The sequence below is a fragment of the Ursus maritimus genome, unplaced genomic scaffold (genome assembly GCF_017311325.1).
Source record: "Ursus maritimus isolate PB19 unplaced genomic scaffold, ASM1731132v1 scaffold_2, whole genome shotgun sequence".
Lineage (NCBI taxonomy): Eukaryota > Metazoa > Chordata > Mammalia > Carnivora > Ursidae > Ursus > Ursus maritimus.
The window spans coordinates 45,053,232-45,067,593 of NW_024424452.1; the positions used below are offsets into that span (position 1 = coordinate 45,053,232).

At 50.1% G+C, this 14,362-nt stretch overlaps 1 protein-coding gene and 1 long non-coding RNA gene across 10 annotated transcripts in view; one reads left to right on the plus strand and one right to left on the minus strand.

Moving 5' to 3' along the window:
* Positions 1-290: 290 nt before the first annotated feature.
* On the minus strand, positions 291-6,951 carry LOC103658250 (low affinity immunoglobulin gamma Fc region receptor III-B). Of its 3 annotated transcripts, none has more exons than XM_008685729.2 (5): positions 6,811-6,950; positions 6,124-6,144; positions 5,520-5,774; positions 2,394-2,648; positions 291-1,680 (listed from the first exon to the last, which is right to left on the minus strand). In XM_008685729.2, the coding sequence occupies exons 1-5, from the start codon at positions 6,848-6,850 to the stop codon at positions 1,502-1,504; spliced, it is 750 nt and encodes a 249-aa protein (XP_008683951.1). In that variant the 5' UTR covers positions 6,851-6,950; the 3' UTR covers positions 291-1,501. The 3 variants fall into 3 exon arrangements, with proteins under 3 accessions (XP_008683951.1, XP_008683952.1, XP_040491893.1); XM_008685730.2 differs by having other exon boundaries at positions 5,520-5,771; positions 6,811-6,949; XM_040635959.1 differs by having other exon boundaries at positions 1,580-1,715; positions 6,811-6,951.
* LOC103658251 overlaps positions 6,134-14,362 on the plus strand; it is a 32,915-nt gene continuing 24,686 nt past the window's right edge. For all 7 annotated transcript variants that reach the window (XR_005836267.1, XR_005836273.1, XR_005836270.1 and 4 more), the window contains exons 1-2: positions 6,134-6,269; positions 13,371-13,468. This is a non-coding gene — a long non-coding RNA (uncharacterized LOC103658251). The remainder of the gene's footprint in view (positions 6,270-13,370; positions 13,469-14,362) is intronic.

Consider the following 14,362-nt stretch of genomic DNA (forward strand, 5'->3'; position numbering starts at 1 on the left):
CCTATCTCCTTCCTGGGGGTGCCTTCTCCTGCCCACCACCTGCTCGGAACTAACTCTAACAGCCACCCACCCTCCCATCCCACACCACCTGTAAAAGTCCCTTTTACCCAGTTGCCTCAGCAAGACTGGTGAGTCTGCAACGGGTTGATTCATGTGAGCTGTGTGGATATGATTTTGTTACCCAGACTCATCCCTGGTAGATTTTCGGACAACAGGAGGAAAAATGGATTTTACAAACATTCAGGTCTTATCATCATGGTTTTTTCATCTCCTGAGAGCAGCATGCGAGATCTTGTTCAATGCTTTATTGGAATCAAGAAATGTTCTGTTTAAAGCTTCCAGTACAGAAAGAGACAGCTAAGCTTTCTTCCATAAGCAACACTCGTGACCCGACCCCCACTCCATCGTCACTGACAGGCCAAGGGATTTCAAATGTTCCCGGTTTAACTCAGCAGAGTCGAGCACGTTTAGGACCGCTCATCCAGCATTTGTTGGATGAAGGATGTGCAGCTGCAGCTGGAGCATATTAAATACTGAAGCAGAAAGCTGGCGATAGTCCCCGCATCTCCTCTCTCTGATGCCTGCTATCCTGGCCTGCAAATGTCCTCACCTCCTGCCCATTGCCTCCCGAGCAGCTGTTGTTGACTCTTCCCTGCCATGCTTTCTCAGTTCGGACCCAGAGAGATCTCTGTTCAATGAGCTTAATCTGGGCCAGCAATGTGGTCCCTTTCCTACGGACGGAGAGTTTGTTCTGCGTTTTCTTTTCCAAGACCCTCCAATCCCCAACCGCCTTCTGGGAACATTCGCTACTCATGACCTCAAGAGCGTTCATCATTAAATACTCACACACCATCCCAGTTCTGACAGGGGATCCCCCGAAAAACCAATTCTACATCACCCCTGTGATTTTTCTGTGACCGACACCACCACTCACGTTCTAGGAAGATAGCCCAGGGAGGGGTCTCCCCTGGTCCGTCCTGGACTGCCTTGTTCTCTCTTAGCCACTCCCCTCACTGGTTTTGCTGTCTCCCCTAGACCCTTGATACCCCCCACAATCTGTCTAGAAGGGGTTTTAGGGTGCCTGAAAGGCAACCAGCCCTGCAGCAACAGGTGTAGACCACTACCCAGCTGGCCCTCGGCCATAATTCTCTTATCTACTTATCCTGGTATTTAAGAACAAGTTCATACATTGGGTCACCATCCAGAGATTGCATTGTGGTTTTGCTGTGACAGACAGCTGTGCAGAGGAAGTATCTGGGTAGCTCTGAGACTTCAATTCTGAGTACTGTGTCTACTCACTGGGGTTTCATGGGTGGCCCCTAGAGATCACAGATCCTTCCTTTCCAGCAGAGACCAAGAGAAATGGAGTTGAGTGGATGACCCTCAGCCTAGATCCTGAGGTGTGGTTTTCCTGCTGCTCCCAGAGCTGCCTGTTGAGGATGATGGGGTTGTGAATCCAGAAAGAGGCTCAGAGGTGCTGCTTTTACTACCTCCATTTGTCCTAAGGGCCCTGACTCCAGGAGACTTTGCTGTTTTTCCAGGCCCCCATTGAGCTGTGAAGGTCTCTCTGCACAGCAAAATACAGCCCCGTGTCCACTGCAAATAGAAGTGCCATCACCAGGGAGAAAGGGATTTGGGGCCAATGTAGAAGGGATGTTGAGGTGGATGGAACTGCTGGACCTAATGGGAGAAGCAGAGGGATGAGAAAAATGATACTTGTTAAGGCAGAAATTTGGCATCTGTCCAATTCTTAAATAAATATAAAGGTCTTTGAATCCTCGGTGTGATCTTAAAGACACATTAACAACCCCCGCTCCCCTCAGTTACAGTTGCTCCATCTGTAAAGTAGACTCAATACTACCTATAACCTCGTAGGTTGCTGTGAGGGGCAACTGTGATTGATGGTCAAAGTGGGTGCATGGAAAGGAGCACGCGGAGCGGTGCCCAATAAACGTCAACTCATCTTGTTACAGAAGAGGAACTTGAGATTCAGAGAGACTAATGGTTTACCCACTGTCACATGATTAATGAGCAGCAGAGCCAAGACTCGGTTTCTATGCCCTCTCTGTGAGGAAGTGAGGGACGCCCACCAGGTTGGCTTTTGGCTGAGACTTGAGGCTTGGAGAGGAAAGGAGGGCAGGTGAAGACGGGTGAGCACTGTAGGGACACATAACATTGTGGGCATAGTTTGACTGGGGTAAGGAAGGACGGGTGTGTTTATGGGGCAGGAAATGTGGCTTCTGTTCATACATGGAGTCAATGACACCCCTCAGAACCCCTTGTAAAGAAGCCTGCGGAATAGTCCAGATTCTCCTCTCCACTCATCTTCACAGTGTGAATGCAGACTCCATGCCCAGGGGGTTCTGGACCCTTGAGGGCTGCACAGCTCTTACCTTGAATGATGATGTCCACAGCTTCTGAAGACTCGTTTTTCTTCCCGATAAGCGCCCTGCAGAAGTAGGAGCCGCTGTGTTTGCTTGCTGCTGCTGGAATGTGGAACTCAGAATCTGTATAAGAAAACTTCCTGCTTCTTCCGTTCTGGAAAAATTGGACGTTCCGTATGGGCCTGTTCTGCCAGCTGTGGCATGTCAGCTGCAGGGGCTCCCCCTCCTGGAACACCTGCCGAGGGGCCTGGAGCAGCAGCCAGCCTGAAAGACACAGACAGCACAGGCCCAGGAGGCTTCAGCAACCAGAGCAAAGACCTTGGGAAGGGGACGCTCACCACCCAGATCCTGGGGCGTCATGGAGAGCCAGCCTGGGAGCCATCCCTGCAGAGCTCCCTTGGGGAAGAAGCCACCTGGGCCCCGCAAGAGAACTCACGGCCCACCAAGCCTTTTTGTCTAATGGGGAAGAGGGACACGCAGATCAAACCATAAGGGTAGAGCAGAGGGACTAAGGGAAGAGGTAGGTGGGAAGCCATCTGCTGGGTCCTTAGGGCTACGCTGGGATTTTGCTGTGGCAGATAATAAACAGCCACTGTAAGTTCTAAGTCAAAGAATAAATTGCATTTGAAAATGATGGTTTGTGGGGCACCTGGGCGTGCGGGTTGAGCGTCTGACTCTTGCATCTGGCTCAGGCCATGACCTCTGGGTCGTGGGACAGAGCCCCACATCGGGCTCCATGCTGAGCATGGAGTCAGCTGGAGATTCTCTCTCTCCCTCTTCCTCTGCCCCTCCCCCCATGCATGCGCTCCCTTTCTTTCTCTCAATAATTAAATAAATAAATAATTTAAATCCTAAAAAAGAAATGATGATTTGTTCCCTTAAAGGAAAGGTAGAGGGGCGCCTGGGTGGCTCAGTTGGTGAAGCGTCTGCCTTCCGCTCAGGTCATGATCCTGGGATCCTGGGATCCAGCCCCACCTTGGGATCCCTGCTCGGTGGGGAGTCTGCTTCTCCCTCTCCCTCTGCCTGCTGCTCTCCGTGCTTGTGCTCTCTCTCTCTCTCAAATAAATAAATAAAATCCTTAAAAAAACCCAACAACAACAAAGGAAAGGTAGACTTCAGAAGGAATAGACAGTTGAGGGAATATTGACAGACTCTTGCAGCCAGTCAGGAATAAGGTCACTGGGTCGCCACTGGAGTGGCTACAGACACTGTGAAGCAGAACTCGCAATAAAAGTCAAGGACGGGAAAGAAGGGCATGACGGTAGCGCTCATGGTGGCTGGTGCTTTCTGAAGGGCTCCAGGGCCTCAGCGAGGCCATCTTTATCACTGAGCAAAGTCTTCAAGACAGAAAATTCTTATATCACCAGGATACTTGTTCTCACAACTGTCTTGTCAAGTAATCAGATTTCACAGGGAGGGAACAGGAAGTCACGGTCAGGAGGCTGACCGAAATAATTAAAGATGATATTGCAGATAAATTTTTAAATGACACAAGAAAACATTCACGAGATAATGGTGAGTTAAAAAGACAGAATATAAAAAGCAGATAAGCACAGAAAAAAAAAGAAAATGTGCTTACATATTAGCAGGGCTTTTCTCTGAGGACTAGAGGTTATCTTAATTTTCTCCCTTTTACTTTTCTATATTTTAGCAATTGAACCCGAATGACGTCTGTAATAAGAACAGAACAATAAAACTTCCCATAATCTAAAAAATCTACTACCTTATGCTAAACAAAATTGGTAGACCCGAAAATTCTCTACTAGGGAGGTCTGCCAAACAGAAGGTAACCTTGATTACTTATGAAGAGCTATTTATCCAAAAAGGCCGTGTGCCCATATATGCACTTACTTTTTCAGCAGAGAGATGAATCATTGTTATCATAAGATCACGTTATAAGAATACATATATGGAGTCTGGTGCCTTTGGGGGAGCACTCCTGCTCTAATCTGTCCGTACGTACATCCATTCAGCGCAGCTTTGACCGAGCGCTCGCTATGTTCCAGGTGTTGTGCCGTCCGGGGATACCCGATGACGAAGACACCGGATCCCTAACCTCAAAGAATCTGTAGACCCAACATAGAAAAACACAGACACAGAAATCATTCCAACGCAATGAGCTATAACAGGCTAAGAACAAAGGCCTCTGGGCCAAAGAGAGTGGAATAGAGAGGACTTCTCAGAGGAGGAGCTAAGTGAAATGAGCCTTAAAAGATGATCGAAAGTTCTTCCTGGCAAAGTTAATGCTCGTGGTCACAGTTTAGTACAGTCCTCATCAATGGGACTTCCAAAGCCAGCTTCTAGATCGAAATCCGCGGCAAGCTAACAGCTCTCAGGCTTGACTTTTCTATTGCTTCCTGTTGGTAATTCCCCCTTATATTTGGTCTAAGGTGGCCACTTCTCACCTAGCTAGAGAACACATGTTCCCCCCGTAACTCTGTAGCATGAAGACCGTGTCAGCCACGTGGCAGGCAGCGGCTAAGGAGCCACAGAGATCAGCTTCAGAAGCCCAGTTCCGTGAACTCTTTGCAAGCCCACCTCCGATAGCCCTCCTTCCCCTCCAGGCTCCTTCCACCCGCACACATCGTGCAACTGAGGCAGTCACTGAGGTAGCGTCAGGCTTGCGAGGTGACACTGCACGTACAAGGCCAGGTGGTGGGGTTCCAGGGACAGCAGGACACATCCCTGCCTCTGGCATCCTCCCCTCACCTGCTTCTGATGCCCGCATTCTGTCAGCAATGCTTAAGACTTCCGTTCCATGACCCGTGGGCGGGCTGAACACGTTTCTATCCCACTAGGAGATTTATGCTGAAGTTTCAGTTTGCGTGTGGCACTGATGGGGAGAGAGGGGAGATAGGACCCTAGGCCGTTCGGAAGGGTTTGGAGGGCCACCTAGGGCATTGTACGGCTGAGAGTCAGAAGGAGGTGGAGGTCACAAAAACAGATTCATTAACTTATTCAATAAATATTAGTGGTGCTAACGGCACGGCCTGTCCCTCAGGAGACGCATTCTATTGGGTACATTCTATGTGGACGGTGGCCGCTGGGACTGTGCCCTGCAGACCTGGGTCTTCTCAAGTCTTCTGCTTTCACCCTTTGTGGGTGAGCCTCCCCTCTCCCCCTTCGCCCACTCACCCACGTGGACTTCCAACTGCACGGGGTCACTGAGTTCGGAGAGGTCCGTCCGGCACCTGTACTCGCCACTGTTTTCAACGCTGGCGGCTTTGATGAAATAGCTGGTCTGACTTGAGATGAGGGTCCCATTGTGCAGCCACTGGGTGGAATCGTCCCCAGGGGACTGGGCCCCCTGGCACTTCAGAGTCACACTGTCCAACGTGAGGATCCTATTCCATGGAGGTTCCAGGACCACCACAGCCTTTGGGAGGTCTGCTGAGGAGCCAGGAGGAGGTGGGTTAGGGCAGGGAGGGGAGCAGGCCCTACACTGGCACCCCTGGGGAGGCTCAGGGCCAGAGCCAGCCCATCCCAAACCCACAGTTGGTGGGTGGTGACTCAGACTTACAGCATCTTGGCTTCAAGGCACTTAGCCCCATTTCTGGCCTCTCATTATGCAGAGGAAAATTAGCCAGAGAAGCCTAGGGCCAAGCCCGACTGTACTGGGGAAGGGACCCGACACCCCTGCACCAACAGTTTCCCACGCGGTGCACATTTCCCAACACCCGGTGGCTGTCACGCACTGTGTGCCTCACTCGATCCACACAAGACCACAAAGCCAACTCACCAGCTTGCGCGCCGGCAGAAACTGCAAGACAAAAGAGTGGAAACAATACTGAGCAGAAGTGGAGATGAGGGTGGCTGGAGTGTGGCAGGACTCCAAGTTCCCTGGCCAGCCCCTGCCCTGGGAGTCCCGTGTCGCCAAGAATTAAGGTACACAGGGTGGCTAGCTTCCCCGCTGACTGCCTTCTCGTTGCCAGTGTCTACACCTCCTGTCCTGTCGGTCACCCGCATCCCTGCTTTCAACACCACTCCCTTCCTCCTTAGTCCCTATTCAAACTCCCAAAACAAGGGTACAGACTGAATTCCCCTGAATCAAGCCAGAGACACCACCTGAACCCAAGTACTCCCAAAAGGGTGGAAATCAGAAGCCTTAGAGGCGAACCCTGGGATGTCAGAACAGAAGAGACAGAACTTAGGGACCATCTCTCTGGTCCATAGTCTTCAATTTGCAGATAGGGAAACTGAGCCCCAGCAGGGTGAAGTAACAGAGACCTCCCAGTCCCCCTTTGCTTCCTGGTTATGCCCAAATCAGAGCCTGCGTTCTCATCTCTAGCTCCCCAGTGGTTTGTCCTGGGAGCTCGATCGAGCGCTCTACACGTGGGTAGGGGTCCCACCCCCGGCCTGAAAAGTGGGCTCTGCTGAACCCAGGGCATCGGGTGCTTCTCTCTGAGCCCGAGAGACCCTGACTCACCTAGAAGCAGCAGAGCCGTTGAGGGCAGTAGCTGCCACATGCTGCCACATCAGAGCGAATGAGTCACCGCAGATACACTGAGCCCTTAAGGGACGCAGCTCACTTGAAGAGAGGAAGTAAATAGTCTTTCCCCCCACCCCCCAGCTCATTACTCTCTAGGTTCCTTTTCCCAGAACGTCATCTGATTTCTGAACCAGAATTCTGACAAGTGAGCCCCATGATGGGGCAGGAAGGGGAAGAAAAAAGTCCGGAACAGGGGCGCCTGGGTGGCTCAGTCAGTGAAGAGTCTGTCAGGTCATGATCCCGGGGTCCGGGGATCGAGTCTTGAGCCTCGTGTGGGGCTTCCCTGCTCAGCGGGGAGCCTGCTTCTCCCTCAGCCACTCCTCCCGCTTGTGTGTTCTCTCTCTCTCAAATTAAAATCTTAAAAAAAAAAAAATTGGAAGAGAAGCTGAGGTGGACATGTCCCCCTTGGGGCCCACATAGGTCTACAGGTGGGCGTCTAGTGACATAGAGTCTGTCAGAATGCCTCCCAGTAAATCTCAAGATATTTCCCCCACTTGGTGGGTTTGGGTCCACTCAGTGCCAAAAACAAGGTGTCAGGAATGAGAGTCAAGAGGGAGAGCATTCACTGAGGGCTCTCTTGTTCTAGTTCAGAACCCTGCCACTGCCCAGACCCGGCTCCATGCAGCCTGGACCTGCCTGCATACATTAGATCTTCGGACCACTAGAAAGCATCTCCCCCCCAACCCCGGGGTTATCTCTACAAGCATATTTTCAAAATTCAAAATGCGTGTGCCTTGGCTCCTGCAATGCACTTCTTAGCATGAATTTGACCATGAGATTCACACCCTCTGTTAAAGGAAACCCAGGCAGTGGGGGAGGAATGGGGCCCTGGGAGGGGGCAGTGTCACTGGCTGGTTGCAGGGAAGGCAGAGAAGGAGGAATAGAGGGAAGGGCAGCGGGGAGGGGAAGGCAGGAGCTCTTTACCTTCCACCCACCATTACCAGGGCTGAGCTGAGTCACAGCAGCTCAGGTGAGCTCAGCCCCTCGGGGACCCACTAGGCCTGGGCTGGCCTGAGCTCCTTACTGGAAAAGGTGGAGGTGCAGTGGCCAGGAAATTATCAGATTGAGAACCTGTTCTGCCCTCCCTAGATGCACCCCCCCCCCACATGCACCTCCGTACTCTCCCCCCACCCTCCTCCCACTTTAAATCCAGGTCTCAGACCGAAAATCAAATGGCTCTGCTTGGCAATGCCACTGCCCCATTGGGTTCCTGGACATCTGGGACAGGTCTCACTCGGAAAAGCCTTGGAAAAGGCCAGATGTGGGGATTGGCAGCGGTAGAGGGGAGGCGGGGCGGGCACGGGTGCCTGCTGACCACTGCTTGCGACCAATGCCCCTGTCCACTCCGAAGTCATATAATAAACCACTTCTCAGGATTTTGTTTTGCTTTGCTCCTAGTACAGTTCATTGGTGCCCCCCTCCCGTGCACCCACCGCCTTCCTGCATTCTTGCAGCAGCCCCTCCCCCACAGGCCCTCGGGTGAGATGCCTGGTTAGGATCTGCCGGGGACAAGAACCAGGCCCCCTTCTAGTGCTCCCTCTCAAGCGTCTACACCTTGCAAAATCCAGACCAGCATCTGAAAACGTAAAGCCCCATGCTATGGCACTTCCCATGCTTCTCTGGGAAACCTAGGCCCGGAGAGTGCCCCCTCCCCCCGGCTGTGGAAGGTTTCCGAGGTGAAGGGGGACCCCCCACCCCCAGGCTCTCTGTTCTTCACGGTTCTGCGTGGCTTTCTTGCCCGTGGCTCGCGGTTCGCGGTTCGTGGTTCGCGGCGTCCTCTTTAGTTTGCCTTCTTTGCAGTGTCATTGTCTCCTGTGACTCATCTTCCGTGTGTGGTCTTCATGTGGAGGGAGGAATTGTCAGCTGCAGAGGATGGGCGATAGGAACGAGGAAGCGCAGGAGGCCCGCAGGAGTTTCATCAAGTGCTTACTGAACTGGCCTCCGCTGGAGCGTGGGGTTGCAAGGGCTCATTTTATAGGGTGGCTAAAACGCACAGTGTTTAAAGGACAGATGGTCTTGGGATAGCGTCCGCTGGAGTGTTTGTCTCCGTGCTTGCCTTTTCTTTTCTCCCTTCGTTGTTGTTGTTGTTGTTGTTTTTCCCTCTCCCTTTCTCTCTCCCCATTACTTTCCCTTCAACACTGAAATGCCAGCCACAGCACAAGGTTCTGAGATTACCAGGCCAGTGAGTTTTCACCCCCCAGGACTCACTCTTGCGTAGGGGAGACACCAGGTAAGGGCCTGCAGTGCCATAGGGCCTGAGAGTATTTGCAAAATTCTCTTTGAGCACAAAGAAGGCATTTGCAGGAGGAGTCCACGTGGAAGAGAGAACGCTTTAATTGGATCACAAAAGATGTGTTCAACAGGGAGGTTTTGAGAGAAAGCTGTTCCAGGGAAATAGACACGAGCAAAGATGGGGTGAAATAGGCTGGCGTGTTTGCAGAGCTGGGTATAGCTCCCCAAGATTAGTGAGAACCAGAAAGGAGAAGCACAAGCTAGAGGGTTAAGGGTGGGGCGTCTGGGTGGCTCAGTTATTTGGGCCTGGGCGTCTGCCTTCAACTCGGGTCATGATCTCAGGGTCCTGGGACTGAGCCCTGCGTTGGGTTCCCTGCTCACCCGGAAGCCTGCTTCTCCCTCTGCCTGCTACTCCCCCTGCTTGTGCTCTCTCTCTCAAATAAATAAAATCTAAAAAAATAAATAAATAAAGGGTTAAGGCTGCTGGGTTTCAGATGAGTCTGGGATGGAATCTCAACTCCACCTCTTACTCCATCTAGGCCTCAGTTTTCTAATCTGTAAAATGGGGTTAACAATACGGGCACTAACCACCCAGGTGTCATTGTGAAGCTTAAATGAAATAATACGTATAAAATTATTGGTTCCTTGGGGCACCTGGGTGGCTCAGTGGGTTAAGCACCTGCCTTCGGCTCAGGTCCTGGGATCAAGCCCCACGTTGGGCTCCTCGCTCACTGGGGAGTCTGCTCCTCCCTTCGCCTGCCATTTCCCCTGCTTGTGCTCTCTCTCTGCCAAATAGATAAACGAATAAAATCTAAAAAAAAAAAAAAAAAAAAAAAAGTGCAAGATGGTTGGTGAAGGCCTTCCCTGGTGATCTGAATGAAGTTGTGACACCCCCACCCCCTACTCCTTTACGAGCTTGTGCTTCTCCTTTGTAGTAGTCGTCCTATTTCGGTAAGGTCTTTGAGGGCAGGGACTCTGTTCCTCTTGTTTATATTGTATCCCCAGCATTTAGCACAGTGCCTAAAACATACTCAGCATTCAACATCAATGGAGTGATGACGAAGGACTTTGCATGTCATGGTGAACAGTGTAGACTTCTTAGATTGCTTTCAGAATAATTTTTATAAAATGTAAAACCAATCATCAACATTTTAAGCTGGGGAATGACACGATCAGTTTTATGTTTTATAAAAATGACTCTGATAGCAGTTCAATAAATAAACTGGAGAGGAGAGAAATCAAAGGTGGAAGGAAAAGTCGGGAAGTTATTTTAACAGTCTAGCCGAGGGGAGATTCCCTGTTAAAGAAGTGGAAATGCAGTGGAAGCCTCTAAGGGAGACGCGAAGAGGGTGGAACGGACAGGATTTGGATGAGGGGTTGGCTATGAGGGTAACAGAGAAGGAGGGTCTGGGCGATGCACAGCTTTTCGATCTGTTGATGAGGAGGATGGTGACACATTTCACGGACATAAGAAATAGAGGAAGAGCAGCAGGCGCTTTGGGGAGACCATGATCTCGGCTCTTGACCTTGCTGAGCTGGAGGTAGTTGTGATTCTGCGTGGAGATTCCAAGTAGGCAGCTGGGCGTGTGGCCTGGGGAACTCAGAAGGCAGGTCTGGACAAAAGACAAGATTTAGGAGGCATCAACATGATGTTTAAACTTTTGATAAAAGCTTTAGTCCTTTTCCTAAGAAAAAATGTAAATAAATATACACATGCATTTCCCTATAATTTAAGGAGTTCCATGTGAAGCCCATCCAGAGATCCTAGGTTCAGATACAGTAGGGGTAAGATCTCTCTATCAGAGGACTGAGTGAGAAAAAAGGGGAGCTCCAGTGAGGGAAGGAAGTAGAGGAGATGGGAAGGAGGGGCAGGAGAAGGGGAGCAAGGATGCAAGGTTGGCACGCAGCAACTTTTGCAGAGTGTGAAAAGGAAGAACAGCTGACAAAGGAGATTGCGTAGGAGGGGCTAGAGAAGAGAGGAGAATAGGGAAGCCCAGGCAGCAGAGACCTTTAAGGAGGCAGAAGTCAACAGTATTAAGTGCTGTAGAAAGTTCAAGATGTCCTTTCAATGTGGCCTTTTGGGAACTGTTTATGACCTTTGCCTGAACAATTTCAGGAGCTGGGGCTGGGGGACAGAAACTTTGATAACTTTCGGTTGAAGATTGAGTAGAAGTGAAAAAGTGTTTCCATGACTTGCTAGTCCTTCTGAGAATCTCCATTATGAAGACATCGTGGACCTTTGTCGGGGCTGTCCCAGGGCCTTACCCCCTTCGTATCAGCATCTCATTTCCCCTTGAGGAAGCCCCCACTGTGAGTAGTCTTAATAGGAAGTGGTGACTGGTTTCTACTACATAAGCCAAGCGAGCCAGATGCCCTTTTCCCTGCCTTGGGCCAGTGTTATGTGCTAAACTCTGTCCCTCATGAATTTATGTGTGGAGGTTCTAACCCCCAGTACCTCTGAATGTGACTGTATTTGGAGACAGAACCTTGGAAAGGTCATTAAGTTAAAATGAAGTTGTTAGGATGTGTCCTATTCCAATATGACTGGTGTTCCTCCAAGAAGAGAAGATTAGGACACAGACAGGCACGGAGGGAAGACCGTGTGAAGACACAGGGAGACGATGTCCATCTACAAGCCCAGGAGAGAGGACTCGGAAAAAACGACCCCTGACAACACCTTGGTCTCAGACTGTTAGCCTCCAGAACTGTGAGAAAATAAATTTCTGTTCTTTAAACCACCCGGCCTGTGGTCCTTTGTTCTAGCAGCCTGAGCTGACTCAGACAGGAAGCCAAGGAGCAGACATGTGATCTAGGCTTAGCCAACTTGTCTCTTCTGGAATGTTGAATCCCGAATAAGTGGCACTTATCCATTTATAAGGGAGATTCATTCATAAGGGAAGGAGATGGTTGGCTCCAGTCATCACAGCAGCAGGAGCGGCTGACCTGCCTCCAGTTTCCACCCAGTAAATTCCTTTCCTTTTCTTAATATACCTAGATTCTGATACAGTTGCTTGTAGTCAAGAGCCCTGAGTGATACAGTAAGAAAGGAGAGTCAGAGGATGGTAACTACAGGGGATCAAGGAAAGAAAAGGAGATTTTGCTTTGTCTTAAGGGAAAGACTTGAACTTATCAGCAGGTCATTTAACTTTCTTAACGGCCGTGATGGTGAATGGCTTCACTTCTCACAGCAGCCCGCTAGTCAAAATGCTAGCGTAGGCAGTTAGGTAGGTTCTAACAGGAGACCTGGATGTCTGCGACAAGGAAGTCCTGGCCCGCTACCGGGAAAGCCAGAGGCCTTCCTGGAAGCCCTCCACCAGAGCCAGATCAAACCAGACAGCTCTCAGACTGCGGCCATGACAGAAACCCCTGACCAATAAGGAAGAAAAAGTGCAAAACCCTGCTTCCTGCCCCAAAGTAATGACTATTTTACCCCCTAGTTAACAACTCAAAAAACACTAAAAACTCAACCCTAGGGGGGAGCAGGGGCCATCTTTTGAGCTCACAGGCCCTCACATCTTGAGCGTGTACTTTTCACTTTAATCAACTTTCCCCCTTGTGTTGCTTGTTCACTGTGCTGTCTGTCCTTGAATTCTTCCTCTAGGGGAGACCAAGAACCTTTGGTGACATCTTTGGGATAGGCTGGGTCGAGGCCCCAGGGCCTGGGGTCTCCCCAGTTCACTTGGTAACAAGAAGAGTTATAAGCACCTCCCAAATCAAGAGTAGGAGATACAGATCCATCTCTTGATGGAGAGAGTGTCAAAGAATTTGTAGCCATGTGTCAATAGTGCCACAGCTAGCAACTTTAGTAACTTCTGGAGGATTTCCTGATCCTTTGAGGGTATGGTGATTAGATCAAAATCTTTAAAATAGAGTCTCTGTGGACATGTGTGAGAGACTGTAAAATAGAGGGAAGGAAAGAATCTTCATCTTCTCCAAGAACAATCACAGGAAGAAGGGAGATGGTTGCTTTTAACTGGAAAGAAGAAATCTAGACAGACATTACCCAACACTCCCTCCCAAGAGTTTGGGTACAATTATAATAGCAAGGAAACAGCGGACCTCGGGGAACTTTCTTAGCTCAGCGCTATGGTGCAATTGCTGAGATATCCAGGAAACAAGGACTTCTTGAACTCGGATCCATAGGAACCTCTGAGTTCTCTGTAACTCAAAAATTGCTATGACTCAGTTGACTTAACAAGTATAATATGACGTACAATGAGGGGGTAACACTAACCAATATCCATCCTTCCTCCTTCCTAATACAGTGCTGATCTGATTCCGGAGCTCACATCATCCCATAGACAGAAGTGGATCCTGATTGGTCTGAGCCATGAGGGGATAGCATTCTCCTGGCTCTTATTGGGTAAGTGAGGGAAGAGGGGACATTGTCCAAAAGATCCAATCGGGCAGAAAGGACTGGCTTTATTTTATTTTATTTTTTAATATTTTATTTGTTTGTCAGAGAGAAAGAGAGAGAGAGCACAAGTAGGGGGAACGGCAGGCAGAGGGAGAAGCAGGCTCCGCACTGAGCAGGGAGGCTGATGCGAGGCTCCATCCCAGGACCCCGGGATCATGACCCAAGCTGAAGGCAGACGCTTCACCGACTGAGCCACCCAGGCGTCCCAGGACTGGCTTTAAATGTCATTGTTGGGAGAGAGGGCGTCTCTCTTGCATCAGATATGAACGAGGGCTCGTTATGTCTCAAGGTTTGCTGGCAGCTATTGGTAAGACTTTGAGGGCGGCCAGTATGAGGCCCAAGCCAAAGTACCAAGGAGGGCAGACAGGAAGGGAGGGGTAGAATGTGGCCTTGTCACCGAACCAGCCCAGATTTTCATAATTTGAGATACATTTCCTTATTGTTTAAGCCTGTTTAAGTCAGAGCTTGCTACTTGGAGACAAAGGCATCCTAATGGATACGTAGGTATTTACAGAATACCAACTAAAAGGACACGTAACTCTCTTTCTGGAAAGAGCTACTAGTGAATAGGGGAGAAAACTTGGCATGTAATGAAGAGAGAATACCGACAGGGAGGCCAGGAACTCTAGACCTACCTTCTGTGACCCTGAACAACTCACTGAATCCCAACAGAACTCAGTCTCCACATCCAGGGGAGGAGAAGGTGGACTCTGTGTTTGCTAAGATTCCCTCAGACAATTCCCTTAAGCAATTCTGCCTTAGTGAGTGTCAACTAGAGGAAAGATGACTCCTCACTTTTCAGTCAGCATCACTGATCCAGGAAGAACAATGAAAGCCCAA

Bases quoted from the DNA above. Each gene is read 5' to 3' on its own strand.
- LOC103658250 (XM_008685729.2), bottom strand. From the start codon at position 6,850: ATGTGGCAGCTACTGCCCTCAACGGCTCTGCTGCTTCTAG. The intron at 6,145-6,810 runs GTGAGTCAGGGT...TTTGTCTTGCAG, and splicing joins AACGGCTCTGCTGCTTCTAG to TTTCTGCCGGCGCGCAAGCT. The intron at 1,681-2,393 runs GTAAGAGCTGTG...TTCTCCCATTAG, and splicing joins TGTGGACATCATCATTCAAG to GTCCAGCAGTTCCATCCACC.